This window comes from Sarcophilus harrisii, chromosome 3, assembly GCF_902635505.1.
Source record: "Sarcophilus harrisii chromosome 3, mSarHar1.11, whole genome shotgun sequence".
Lineage (NCBI taxonomy): Eukaryota > Metazoa > Chordata > Mammalia > Dasyuromorphia > Dasyuridae > Sarcophilus > Sarcophilus harrisii.
This window is the reverse complement of record NC_045428.1, coordinates 77,408,993-77,423,984: the sequence shown is the minus strand read 5'-3', so window position 1 is coordinate 77,423,984 and position 14,992 is coordinate 77,408,993. Positions and strand designations below refer to the sequence as shown.

Genomic DNA, 14,992 nt, shown 5'->3' with positions numbered 1-14,992 from the left:
AAACAGAACAAGTTGAATCCCTCTTCCAGATGCTAGCTTTTACAATACATAACGTCATCAACTATATTTTCTCTGAATTTTCCAAATAAACATTCTCAGTTCCTTCAACCAAACCTCACATAATATGATTGTGAGGCCTTTCATGTAAATAAGTCAACAAAGTAGTTTGTCAGGTATCTTACTAAGCATTGGACAGAGAGAAAGAAAGGGGGGGTGGGGAGGAAGGAAGAGTAAGAGAAAAAGAAAAGAAAAGAAGGAAGAAATCACTGGAGATTACTGAGCAGGATGGTGAGGTGGTTAAACTTGAACTTTAGGAAAATCACTTTTGATAACTAAGACTAATTGAAGGCAGGGAGATCAACCAGATTATTGTAATAGTGTGGGAGCAAAATGATATTTTTAAAAAGCCTATGGCAGGATGGTGGCTGTGAGTAAAGAATAGACTTATACAAGAATGGCTGTGAAGGCAGAAACAAAACTTGGTAACAGTTTGGAAACGTGGGGTGGATAATAGTTAAGAGAGGAAGCTAACTTTATGGGTGACTGGGAGAATGGTGGTGACCTCTACAGTAAAAGGAGAGTGTGGAAAAGGAGAAAGTTTGAGTGGAGAAATGAGTTCTACTTTGGCCTTGTCAAATTTGAGACATTTTGGGGACCCTCAATTAGAGATGTCCAAGAGCCATTTGATGACACTAAATTGAGAGTTTAGGAGAGATTAGGGCAGAATATATAAATCCAGGAATCATAGAGGAAATAACTGAATCTCTTAGAGTTGATAAAATGATCAAACTAATGGTAAAGAGACAAGGTCCTGCAACGGACCCTTGGAATACATTACAATTAGTAAGTATGACCTATAAGAAGACCCAGCAAAGGATCTCCCAACGTAGGAGAAGCAGGAAAGAGAAGTGTCTTAAAAACGTTGAGAGGAGTATCCAAAAAAGGGTGATCAAAGGCTGCAGAGAAATCAAGATGGAAGACCACTGAGATTTGGAAATTAAGATATCACATGTCACTGAATGGTAACGTCAGAAGTCAGACTGCAGAAGGTTTACAATCAAATAAGAGAAAGCCTCCTTTCTCGGATGCCCTATCGAGTAGAGCTTTTCAAATTTCTCCCACTCATGACCCCTTTTCACCTAAGAAAATAAATTTTTACATGACCCCAGCTATATTATATATATTTTAATATAATATAGCTATATAAAATAGGTATACAAATCAAACATTTGCTGATAAGTCATAACTTCAAAACCCCACACTCAGTTATGAGACCCTATATGGGGTTTAAACACAATTTAAGTAAGTTTGCTCTAGGGAACATGCTCTGATTTATCAACATTTCTCTTAAAATGTGAGCTTAGAATTGAACTAAAAATAGTATTCCAGATGTGTACTGACCAAGGTAGAATACAGTGAACTATTGCAGCCCTTGTTTTATATATTATGCTCTTAAAATAGTCCCAAGTCATATCAGTCTTCTGGCTATCATATTATACAGGAGATCCAGATTGAGTTCCTAAGTCTTTAAAACACTCTTATCATAGTTTTAGATGGAAAAACCTATTGAGGAAACTGAGGCCTGGGGGAGGGTAAATGTCTTGCCCAAGACCACACAGGGAATATGTGGCAGGAACAAAAATCCAGTATTCTAACTCCAAATGCAGTCTTTTTCACACAAATTAACCATATTCCTCCCATCTTATACTTGTGAAATTGATTTTTTTAACCCAAATATAAAATGTCTCTTTTATTTTTCATCCTCTTAGATTCACCCCAATGTTTCAGCCTCTAGGCCCAGGCAGGGGTTCTCAAACTATGGCTCGCAGGCCAGATGCAGCAGCTTAGGACATTTATCCCCCTCACCCAGAGCTATGAAGTTTCTTTATTTAAAGACCCACAAAACAAAGTTTTTGTTTTTACTATAGTCCGGCCCTCCAACAGTATGAGGGACAGTGAACTGGTCCCCTATTTAAAAAGTTTGAGGACCCCTGCGTCTAGTACCTTTTTAGAGTTTCATCTGTGATCCAGGATGTTCATCAACCTAGGCCTTTAGTCCAATCATTGATAAAAACAACTCAGATCCTAGGACATACTACTGGAGACCTCCTTCCAAATAGTCAGTTTCAAATCCTGCTCTCTTTATGATCTCTTTGTTATCTACCTTTCCCAAAAGAATAGAAATGGGGAAGGGGGGAGAAGCTAGATAATGCATAAATACAGCTTTTCACTGGTCTGCCAACAAAAGGAAAGGGTCATCTGATATGAGTTGTTCATGAGGAACCCATGCTGACTTTGTGATCACTTCTTTCTTATCTGGAGGATCACTAATCATCTCATTAATAAAAATGTTTTAGAATTGAAGTCAAGATCACAGGCTATAATGGGCTAGTTTCATTATCTCTCTCTTTTTTAATCAGTATGTTGCCCTTCTCTGGTCCTGTGGTATTCTTCCTATTCTCCATCATTTTTCAAATATCACTGAAAGTGTATGAGCAATCACATCTGCCAGTTTTTTACCCAGTACCCAAGGCAGCTATTCATCTGGGCCAGGTGACTTTAATTCTTGTTTTCCCCTTACTCATCTTGTGTCTACTCATTACCCATATTTTTGGTGTCCTTTCTAGCCCAAAGGTGACTGGTTCTCTTTGGCAGTGAAAATAGAAGTAAAATAATTAAATTCTGTCTCCTCTAGCATTAGTTATCACCATTCTATCCAATCCCAGCAGACCTCCTAGGCCTCTTTTTATTTTTCATTTCCTAAATTAAAAAAACAAAAACAAAAACTTTTTGGTAATCTTTAGCTTTCCTTGCTAAATAATATCTGTAATGTAAATGCAAGTTATGTTATTGTCATCATTATTATTATTACTACCAACTTTAGTCTATATTTGGAAGATTAATACTCCTGATACTATTTTATGGTACTAGGCCATATTATGGTCATCCTCTGTCATCTGCCCTCACTGTCACCTTCTCCATGACATTAAAGATCAAAATTGGTTGATAAGTTCCCAAGGCATCCATGCTAGTCTCTTAAGACAACTCCCCTTTTGCAGTTCATCAGAATTATTTTTATTTCTGTTTTTGTAATCTCACTGAGAGGCAGCATCCATAGTGAAGAAACAGCTGGCCTCAGTCAGGAAGACCCAGGCTTACAGGCCTGTCTGTGACACACACTGGCTGGGTGACTGTGGGCCACTGATCTGCTCAGGGGCCTGAGAACCCGAGTTGTAGAGAAGGTGCTACCTGCACTGGGCGACAGAATTTCCGCATTCCTCCCTACTAATGACATTCCAAGTTCAGTCTCTATCCCTTTAGCATTTTGTTCCTGAGTTGTTCATCACTCCTGTTGGTGCTTTATTTTTGAAGAGGACCAATGGCATCACAGGAGGATAGTTTGATGCACATGGAGTAGATTTAAGGAGACAGAGCTGCACAAAGTCATCAGCTTCATCTCTCTTGCAGAGATGGAACAGTGGCTGTTTCTGACCAAGCTCTATACACATCACAGTGCCTGCTTCAGGTGCCTTCGAGGCCATTGGGACAAATTGTTCTCACCCACTCATTCTGCTGGGAAAGTCTTCACATGCTTGGGGACAATGTCCCCCTGCTCACCAACAGGTGTGAGGCCTGTCAGTAACCTTCATCCTGGTTTTGCAGGACAGTAATCACTGTCCATGCTACAGCTTCCTGGAGCTACAGTGAGAGGTGGATGACAAGGGAGAGAAGCCCTGAAAAAAAAAGGGCTCAGCAAGCCTTAAACCAGAGACCCTAGTCCTGAACACTTCAGAGACCCCAAGGAAACTGCCCTAAAAGAGCTTACTTTCACCTATGTATTCAAAAGAGCCTTAAAGGGCGGAGTTGATGCCTGAGTTGGGCCCTAAAGGGAAGGAAAGAATTTCCTAAAAACAATAATAGTCAACATTTATTTAAGGTTTACTATGAGTCAGGTACTGCACTAATTGCTTTCCAATTATTATCTCATTTGATCCTCACAACAATCCTGGAAGGTAGATTGCAATCATTATCCCCATTTCAAAGAGGAGGCAATTTAAGGTTAATTGATTTGCCCAGGGTCACTAGTGTCTGAGACTAGACTTGAATTTAGGTCTCCCTGATTCTAGGTGTGCTCTAACTACAGTACGTAGATGGAAATGTGGCAATAAGGCCAGAGGTCAATGTGAACAGCTCTATGAAGACCAAAAACAAAAGAATGGGCATTGATATGTCATCACCAGGCTACAAGAGACTAATCTGCTGACCACCTGGAAAATCCTCACGGACCACACTTTGAGAAACTGTCTCAGAGGAGCTAAGAATTTCCTGTTGGATTTATTTCTGTGGTAAAAGACAAAACCCAGCCCAAGTTAAGACAACTGTAAACAAGAGCTGAGCCAGTTCCTCTGTGGCAGCTTGGGGCTCTCTGTGCTACCACATTACCATTCTTATACTCAATGCCCTCTGTAGTAGGCTAGCACCCCCTCCATCCCCCCTTGATGTGGTTGTACCACTTGCTGATCCCCGCAGATGTGACAGTAAGTTTGTGTACATCTGGAGCCAACACACTAAGCTCTTGGGCTCCAGAGCTCTAGGCAGGCCTAAAAAGCAGCGAGCCACAGAGATTCTCCAAACAATATTCACCCAATCACACCCTCTCCATCATCGCACATGGGCACACTAATCTCCAACTGAGACTACACCGAGTGGCAACCAACAAATAACTAGCCACTTTTCTAAACTTGGATTTGACCGGATATCACACGAGCAAACTCCGAGTCAAACAGCTCCCAGTAACACAGTCAGCAGCCAGGGCTCCCTACACAGAAGGCAGGGGCAGCCAAGTGGCAGGGGGATGGAATGCCCAGCCATGAGTCAGGAGGCCGCCTCTTCTCATCTGCACAGTGAGCCAGAGAAGGAAAGGACAGTATGTTTGCTTAAGTTGGACATGACCAAAAACAAAAACAAAAAAAAGAAGCCCAAGAGTGAGCACGAAGGCCAATTTCATTTTAATTAAAACGTCCTCAGGAAAAGCAACTGGTCTGAGACCTGTATATTTTTTAAAGAAATTAAAAACATGCCAGATCTACTTTCCCAGCACTATTAATAAGATGATGATAAAATGCTGCCTGAGTCAGAAAGATCCGATCTAATAGCCACTGATCTAATAGCATTGGCTGCCTTCTTGTTATGTTAGTTGGACAAGGCCAGACCCTCTATCTCCTGACTTTAGGCATTTTTGTTTAGTTTTGTTTCAAATTATTTTAAACTTTTAATATACATTGCTTTATGAGTCAAGCTGGAAGAGAAAAATCAGAGCAAAAGGGAAAAACCATGGGATAGGGGGAAAAAAAGTGAACATAACCTGTTGATTTACATTCAATCTCCATAGTTCTTTTTCTGCATAGAGATGGCATTTTCTGTCCGAAGTCTATTGGGATTGCTTTGGAATTTAGGCATTTTTTCTGGCTGTCCCTTACCCCTGCCTGGAACTGTCTTCTTCCTCATCTTCACTTCCTGGCAACCTTGGATTGCTTCAAGTTCCAGCTAAAATCTCACTTTGTACTTTCTACTTTCTACAGGAAGCCTCTCCCGATTCCCCTTAGTTCTAGTGTCTTCCCTGTCCATTCCTTCCAAATTATCCAATACTGTATGTATCTGATTTTCATATAGTTGTTCTCCTGTTGTCTTCCTGTTAAAGACTGAGTGCTTCTTGAGGGCATTTCTTTGTATTGCCAATGGTTGACACAGTGCCAGCCACATGCTAAACACTTGGTAAATAATGGGGTTTTTGTACAGCATCTGGCATATACAAACTGTATAAACCTGGGCAACTCAACTTCTTGGGGCTGTAGGCAACTTTACATTCCACAGCAACATTGTGTGGATGATTAACCTTGATAGATTTAACTCTTCTCGGTAATACAATGATTCAAGATAACTCCAAAACTAGAAAATGCCATCTATATCTAGAGAAAGAACTATGGAGTCTGATTGTAGATCAAAGTATATAATCTTCACTTTTTTTTCCCTTTTCTCATGTTTTTTTTTTCCTTTTGTTCTGAGTCTTCTTTCACATGACTAACATGGAAATGATTAATATGATTGTACATATATAACCTATATCAGACTGCTTGCCATTTTAGGGAGGGGGAGGAGAGTAAGGAAGGGAGGAAAAAATGAAAATTAAAATTGTATAAAAGTAAATGTTGAAAACTAGTAATTTTTTTAAAAAAGACTTTAAAATGCAGAATAATTGCTGATCTGCATTAGAACAAGTTTATCGATGCCACTATTATATCTGTTTTCAAAGATGATTAATAAAAAAGGAAAAGAAGTTATATGTTCTAAATATTTATAACAGCGAACTACTACATGTATATGCATATATACGTGTATATATATGTATATATATATATATATATATATATATAAAAAACTATTCTCTTGTAGTAGCAAAGAATTATAAATTGCAGTAATGCTCATCAATTGAAAAATAACTGAACAAGTTGTAGTGTATGGTTGTGATAGAATACTACTATGTTCTAAGAAATGATGAGCTCAACAATTTTAGAAAAACAAGGAAAGACTTACATGAAATAAAGAAGAGTAAAATGAGCAGAACCAAGAGAACATTGTATACAGGAACAGAAATAGTGTTTTAAGATCAACTTTGAGAGAAGTAGTCATTTTGACCCTTATAAATATTCAAATGAACCATAATGGACAAAGATTTAAGATGCTATTTACAGCCAGAGAAAGAATTGATAAGTTGATTAGAATAATTTTACATATGTGTGTATGTATATGTATAAATATAGACATATGCCTATTTGTATCCACTAATAGCCATTTTCAGGGGAAAAAAGAAAAAAAAGTAATTATGAGGATGATTATAATAATGATAGTTAGCATTTAGATAGAGTCAAAATTGCCTCCATTATACCCGAGTCCTCCCTCACCTTGAATCACTTTGTATTGTGAATTTATTTTGTATGTAAGTGCTTTTTTTTCCTAAAAAAAATGTAAACTCCTTAAGTCAGGGTCAGTCTTGTTTTGTTTTTGGATCTCTGTACCTAGTACAAAGCCTTAAAAAAAACAAACAAACCAAAAAACCTTCAAATTAAATTTTATTTAAGTGTTGGATCTCGTCTCAAAAAGGCCTAGGTTTAGATTTCAACTTTGCCACTTACAACCCCTGTGATTTTAGACCAGTTGCTCGGCCTTTCTGGATTCAGAGCTAAGGAGGTTCAGGTTTGAACCTTGGATGGATCTGAGACTTCAGCTGACTCCCCTCCTTTCTCTAGGCCTCTGTCATCCTGCTAAGTCAGAAAGGTTCATCTGGGATGGGATGATATGGAAAGGTAAGGTGAGGGGCTACACCTGTGATTTCCTGGTTATGCTGCGGTTCAGTTGTACTCCTCTCTGTGACTCCATTGGGGATTTTTTAGCAGAGATACTACAGAGGTTTGCCCTTTCTTTTATGGCTCAATGTACAGATGAAAAAATGAGGCAAACAGGATGAAATGACCTGCCCAATGTCACACAGCCAGTAAGACTCTGAGGTGGACCTGCTTTTGACAAGGGGACCCCAAAACTCTCTGAAAACTCTTCAAGGAGAAATTATCTTTGAACCCTGCCTCTGTGAGACCCCACCGGAGGGAAACAGCACAAACAACTTCATTCTGTTATCTAGGTGGGGCTGGTTGAGTCCAGACCTGGAGAATTCCAACCTTATTGAATTAAAGAAAGACTCATTCAATTCTATTTAATTCTAGCTCATGCTGCACTGATCAGCCCCTATCAATAACAACCCGCAGCTTGTAGCCAAGGCTTATAAAAATGGCAACTTGGGGCTCAGTCCTTGCAGAGAACCTAATATGCCAGCCCTGGCATAGCAGCAACCTCTGCCCGCTAAGATGATATTGTCTTTCAGTGTTATCCTCTCTTAACTCTCTCACCTAAGACTTTATACCTCTCTGTCAGGATCTCTCTACTAGAACCTTTACTTCTGTTAGACCTTGCCACTAAGGAATTCAGTCTTTCTATTCATGCCCAGCAAAGGTTGATTTCCCAATGCCAATAATAAACTTCTTTTTATCAGTCTAGCTTTTTGGGTTCGTAAATTCCTTTACAAAGGATCTCTGTACCACCAGAAGTGGGTTCCCACAACTCTATACCTTGCATTGAATCCTAAGGGGATTTAGGGGAACCAAACCTCTTCATTTGGTTCCCTGAGCCCCAAACCTGCCACTAACCTTATCATTTAACTCCCTAACTACCCTAACCCTGTCCTCATTATTTTGGTTCCCTAACCTAGATCTCATCACTTTGAATCTTCCCGATTCCAAGCCCAGTGCTTCATCCATGAGCCACTTCACTGACCTTATTCTTTGTTATGCAAAATTCTGGGATACAAGCTGGCACCTTTTCTTGAAGTTTATAGCTTCAGAGATAGCTGGCTGAGTAGTGATGTGGATTCAATGCCTTGGCCGAGGTGGTCCCATTATTTTTATATCTGAGGAGGGACTAGAATCCACATAATTCAAATCAAAATCATAACATATAACCCCAGTTCCAAAGCCCCTTGCTCTTCAGCAATGAAAACTCAAAAAAAAAAAAAAAAATACCAGTGGGTTTGGAGGCTATAGTTAAAAATTTAATAATAATTCTTATAATTATAAGTAACTCCAGTTTCAAAGCTCCTTTCTCTCCACCAATGTGGAATCAAATGGATTTGGAAACTACAGTTACAAATTTAGTTATAATCATTATAAGTAATCCCAGCCATTGTTCTAATACCAATGGGTTTGAGGACTACAGTTTAAAATCTACTAAAAATTATTACATCACCCCAGTCTCTCAATAGCTTTGGGAATAGTGTTACAGATTTAATGATAATCATTATAAATAACCCCAGTCCCAAAGTCCCATGATCTCTACCAATGAGAAGTCTATTATCATTGATTTTGGGGGCTAGGGTTAAAAACTTAATAATTATTATATGTAACCCCAGTTTCAAAGCCCCTTGCTCTGTCTCAGTGAGAGCATTTAATACCAATAGGTTTGGGGATTACAAATGTAATGATAATCATTATAAGTAACCCCAATCCCAAAGTCCTGGGATGTTCATCAATGAGAAAAGTTTATTATCGACGAATTTGGGGGTTGGGGTTAAAAATTTAATAATAACTATAAGTAACCCCAGTTCCAAAGCCCTTTGCTCTCCACTAATGAGGAGAGAACTTAATATCAATAGGTTTGGGGATTACAAATGTAATGATAATCATTATAAGTAACCCCAATCCCAAAGTCCTGGGATGTTCATCAATGAGAAAAGTTTATTATCGATGAATTTGGGAGTTGGGGTTAAAATTTTAATAATAATTATAAGTAACCCCAGTTCCAAAGCCCTTTGCTCTCCATTAATGAGGAGAGAGCTTAATATCAATAGGTTTGGGGATTATAAATGTAATGATAATCATTATAAGTAACCCCAATCCCAAAGTCCTGGGATGTTCATCAATGAGAAAAGTTTATTATCGACGAATTTGGGGGTTGGGGTTAAAAATTTAATAATAATTATAAGTAACCCCAGTTCCAAAGCCCTTTGCTCTCTACTAATGAGGAGAGAGAGAGCTTAATACCAATAGGTTTGAGGATAATATTACAAATGTAATGATAATCATTATAAGTAACCCCAATCCCAAAGTCCTGGGATGTTCATCAATGAGAAAAGTTTATTATCGACGAATTTGGGGGTTGGGGTTAAAAATTTAATAATAACTATAAGTAACCCCAGTTCCAAAGCCCTTTGCTCTCCACTAATGAGGAGAGAGCTTAATATCAATAGGTTTGGGGATTATAAATGTAATGATAATCATTATAAGTAACCCCAATCCCAAAGTCCTGGGATGTTCATCAATGAGAAAAGTTTATTATCGACGAATTTGGGGTTGGGGAAAAATTTAATTAATATAAGTAACCCCAGTTCCAAACCCTTTCTCTCCATAATGAGAGAACTTAATATAATAGTTTGGGGATTACAAATTTAATGATAATCTTATAATAACCCCAATCCCAAAGTCCTGGATGTTCCCAAGAAAAGTTTTATCGACGAATTTGGGGGGGTTAAAATTTAATTAAAGTAACCCGTTCCAAAGCCTTTGCTCCTAATGAGGAGAGCTTAATATCAATAGGTTTGGGGATTATAAATGTAATGATAATCATTATAAGTAACCCCAATCCCAAAGTCCTGGGATGTTCATCAATGAGAAAAGTTTATTATCGACGAATTTGGGGGTTGGGGTTAAAAATTTAATAATAACTATAAGTAACCCCAGTTCCAAAGCCCTTTGCTCTCCACTAATGAGAGAACTTAATATCAGTAGGTTTGGGGATTACAAATTTAATGATAATCATTATAAGTAACCCCAATCCCAAAGTCCTGGGATGTTCACCAATGAGAAAGGTTTATTATCGACGAATTTGGGGTTGGGGTTAAAAATTTAATAATAATTATAAGTAACCCCAGTTCCAAAGCCCTTTGCTCTCTACTAATGAGGAGAGAGCTTAATATCAATAGGTTTGGGGATTATAAATGTAATGATAATCATTATAAGCAACCCCAATCCCAAAGTCCTGGGATGTTCAACAATGAGAAAAGTTTATTATTGATGAATTTGGGGGTTAGGGTTAAAAATTTAATAATAATTATAAGTAACCCCAGTTCCAAAGCCCTTTGCTCTCCACTAATGAGGAGAGAACTTAATACCAATAGGTTTGGGGATTATAAATGTAATGATAATCATTATAAGTAACCCCAATTCCCAAGTCCTGGGATGTGCATCAATGAGAAAAGTTTATTATCGACGAATTTGGGGTTGGGGTTAAAAATTTAATAATAACTATAAGTAACCCCAGTTCCAAAGCCCTTTGCTCTCCACTAATGAGGAGAGAGAGAGCTTAATACCAATAGGTTTGAGGATAATATTGCAAATTCAATGATAATCATTATAAGAACCCCAGTCCCAAAGATCCATGGTCTCCACCAATGAGAAAAGAATCTATTATTAATGAATTTGGGGGCTGGGTTTAAAAATGTAATAATTATTGTAAGTAGCCCCAGTCCCAAAGCCCCTCACTCTCCACCAATGAGGAGTCTAACGTCAGTGAGTTTAGGGTTACAAAGTTAACAATTATTATAACTGTTATTATAACTGTTACTTTAAGTAACCCCAGTCCCAAAGCCCTTTGCTTTCTCCAGAGTCCCATACCAACGCACTCTGGGGTTGCAGTTACAAACAGCTATACTACTACTCGCTATATAACATTTAATAATATATGTGACAATTTGTTACAATATTTAGCATATATATAGTACATATATTTTACTCTGGGAAAGGGGCAATAATTGTGCCCATTTTGCGGCGACAAAAACTGAGGCAGACAGAGGTGAGGCGAAGGTCACCCTGCTAGGAAGGGTCTGAGTCCGCCCTTGTGCTCGCGCTTCCCGACTCCAACCCCAGCGCTCTGGACGTTGCGGCGCCCCCTACAGGGGCCTTCCTGGCCCGCTCACTCCTCCCTACGCCACAGCCTCTCCCACTTTGTGAATGAATTAGCGATAGTAAAGTCCCGAGTCTCATCTCCCCACCTTCCCGGGGGACGCGCGAGATTTCGGGTGTAATGGCACAGAGACTCCCCCCAAACCTCCCTTCACTCCAGGTTTTTCCTTCCGCGCAGACGCACTGGATGGAAAGGGCGAGAGGAGCGCCGTGAGGGAGGGGAAGGGAAGAGTCGAGCGGCTGTTCGGGTGCTTGCGCATTACAGGAGGCCGAGACGGTCCACGGAAGTCAGAGCGCCGTCGGCGCGTGCGCGCGCAGGCGCAGATGCTCCTGCCGGAACTCCCGACGGGTGTGTCTGCGTCCCGGGAGCGAGATCCGTACCCACGTGTAGCTGCCGCGTGCGCGCGCATGTGTTCGCGTTTATCCCCCTCTTCCTCTGCCCACCCGCAATCCTTTTCTAATACGAGGTACTGAAAACTCTACCGTCTCGAACGAGGTACCGAAACCCAGGGAGGCGGGGGTCGGGTCCTGAAGCGATGACCAGGCGCCGCTGCCGGCCGGCGCCCCGCGGCTCCGGCGGAAAATCCGCCAAGGGCCTCTCCCAGGATGGCCCAAGCGCGCAGCCCCGCCGGGATGCCGAGCTGAGGAAGCAGCGGCAAGAGGAGCTGCGCGAGAAGCAGCGCGCGGCCCGTGAGCAAGAGAAAGTCCGGCGGCGCAGCCTGGAGAGCCTGCAGCGCGAGGCCCTACGGCGGCAGCGCGAGCACGAGCAGCGCGAGCACGACCTCCGCGCCTTGGAGCAGCAGCAGTACCTGCAGCTGGAGCGCGAGGCCTCCCGCAAGGCCTACTACCGCGAGTTTAAGAAGGTGGTGGACGCGGCCGACGTGGTGCTGGAGGTGCTGGACGCCCGCGATCCGCAGAGCTGCCGCTGCCCGCAGGTGGAGCAGGCCGTCCTGCAGGCGCGGGGCGGCAAGAAGCTGGTGCTCGTGCTCAACAAGATCGACCTGGTGCCCCGGCAGCTGGTGGAGAAGTGGCTGGCCTATCTGCGCAACGAGTTCCCCACGGTGGCCTTCAAGGCGTGCACGCAGCAGCAGCAGCGCCACCTGCAACAGAGCCGGGTGCCCGCCCGGCAGGCCTCGGCCGGGCTGCTGAGCAGCGGCGCCTGCGTGGGCGCCGACTGCCTCCTCAAGGTCCTGGGGAACTACTGCCGCAGCCAGGACCTGCGCACCGCCATCCGAGTCGGCGTCGTGGGCTTCCCCAACGTGGGCAAGAGCAGCCTCATCAACAGCCTCAAGAGGGCGCGCGCCTGCAGCGTGGGCGCCACGCCCGGGGTCACGCGGTGCCTGCAGGAGGTCCACCTGGACAAGTACGTGACGCTGCTGGACTGCCCCGGGCTCGTGCTGTCCGCCCCCAGCTCGGACAGCGCGCTCGTGCTGCGCAACTGCATCAAAGTGGAGCAGCTGGCCGACCCCGTGACCCCGGTGGAGGCCATACTGCGCCGCTGCAGCCGCGAGCGCCTCTCGCGCCACTACGGCGTGGCCGGCTTCGAGAGCCCGGCCGAGTTCCTGGCGCTCCTGGCGCAGAGGCTGGGCCGCCTGAAGAAGGGGGGCACCCCCGACCGGGAGAGCGCGGCCAGGGCCGTGCTGACGGACTGGATGAACGGCAGGATCAGCTACTACACGCACCCGCCCGAGACGCACCGGCTCCCCGCGCACATCAGCGCCGAGATCGTGGCCGAGATGGGCCGGGCCTTCGACTTCGAGGCGCTGGAGCAGGGCAACATGGAGGCCCTGGCCAGCATGCCCTCGCAGGCCGGCGCGCCCTCCTCGCAGGCCGGGGACCGTGGCCAGCAGCCTCCCCGCGAAAGGGAGGAAGAGATGCTGGAGGAGGAGGCGGAGGAGGAGTTCTGGGACGCCCGAGAAGATCTGGAGTCCGGCATGGACGAAGACAAAGATCCCGAGTTTGGGGCCCTCACCGTGGAGCCCAAGGAGGGCAAGAGCAAGAAGCCGGCCGAGACTGAGCAGAAGCCCGCCCCCACCCCGCGGCTGGAGGAGATCTGGGCCCTGGATCCTCTCCATCAGGGCCAGGGCCTGGCGGCGGCCTGCAAAAAGAGAAAGAAGATGCAGAAGAGAGCGAATAAGCTCGCCACCAAGCTGTCTGACAGCTTCGTGGCGGCGCTGGACCTCGGCATGGCGGACGCCTGAAGCGGGCCGGGACCCCAGGGAGGCCCATGCGGCCTGGAGCGTCCACAAAGGGCGGGCTGGCTTAAAAAGAAATCGGAGGCAAGAGTTCGGGGAGGCCCCGATATGTGAGGGGGATCCGGCTCGGCTTCGGGATGTGGGGTCTGATCCCGGCCTCGGTGGGGAAGCCACCACCGCTAGTGAGCGAGCACGGGGGAGAAAGCCTCCAGGTAACCCTGCGGGGAAGCAGAGGGAACGCTTCCGAGGGCAGCGCCAGGCGCAATCCGGGGTGGTGTAGGGCTCATTAACTGATGGGTTCCAGTTGTGTGTTCGTGTTTACCAGGAAGTGAAGCATCGTCTTACTACAGATTGGGCCCAGGGGTGGGGGAACCTTAAGTGGTACATAAAATACAGCTACTAAAAACATTAGCAAGCGTGCGTTGTGACTTTGATTTACTGTGCGAGCCTGGGCAAGTTCTAAACTAATAAGCCACAGTTGTTCTCATCTGTAAAGTAAGGGTTTTGGATTTTGTAATGGGTAAAATCTCCTCTAACCTGAGTGTTGGGGGGAGGGAGTCATAAGGTAGTTGGGGTTAAGTGAGGGGCTGGGGTCACTTAAGTGTCTAAGACTGCCCGGTGCTCTGTCTTACTCCCTAGTACCGTCTAGTGCCCCTTAGCCGTAACATTTTATGAGGAGATAGATGGGTAGATGATTGAGTGTGCATTTGTTGCTATGGGCCGGACATTGTCCCATGAGACATAGCACATAACAGAAGCTGTAGGAGCGGGGCTGCTATTTCTGACTTGTTGGGAGCTTCCATTGTGTGTCACAGGTACTTCATCTAAATCAGGTATTTGGTCCCTGAGAACGGTGATTGGGCCAACTCTAGGGACTCCAGCTGCCACCCCAGCCCTTCTTACTAGTGGGAAGGGGGAAGAGAAGCATCGCCTGACCCAAAAGCATGGATCCTCATTCCTGTTAAATAAGCTGCAGTAGCTCCCTACTGCCCCTAGCATAAAACATAACCTCCCTTATTTGTTATTTAAAGACCAACACAACTTAATCCTCACCTACCTTTCTAATCTTTTTATACGTTACTGCTTTTCCTGAACTCTCCAGTACAACCAAATTGACAGTGCTATTTCTCACACGTGGCACTCTCCATGCCTTTGCATTTATTTTCCTCCAAACTAAGGACTTGCTGTACTTACTACTACCTTGTTTCCTTCCAGACTTCACTCAAACACCAC

General features: G+C 43.9%; 1 protein-coding gene across 1 annotated transcript; it reads left to right on the top strand.

Annotated features, from left to right (window-relative positions):
• Window positions 1–11,914: 11,914 nt before the first annotated feature.
• GNL3L (G protein nucleolar 3 like) lies at window positions 11,915–14,167 on the top strand. Its single transcript, XM_012546407.3, has one exon. It carries the CDS (start codon window positions 12,101–12,103, stop codon window positions 13,763–13,765), a length of 1,665 nt encoding a protein of 554 aa, XP_012401861.3. The 5' UTR covers window positions 11,915–12,100; the 3' UTR covers window positions 13,766–14,167.
• The last annotated feature ends 825 nt before the right edge of the window (window positions 14,168–14,992 follow it).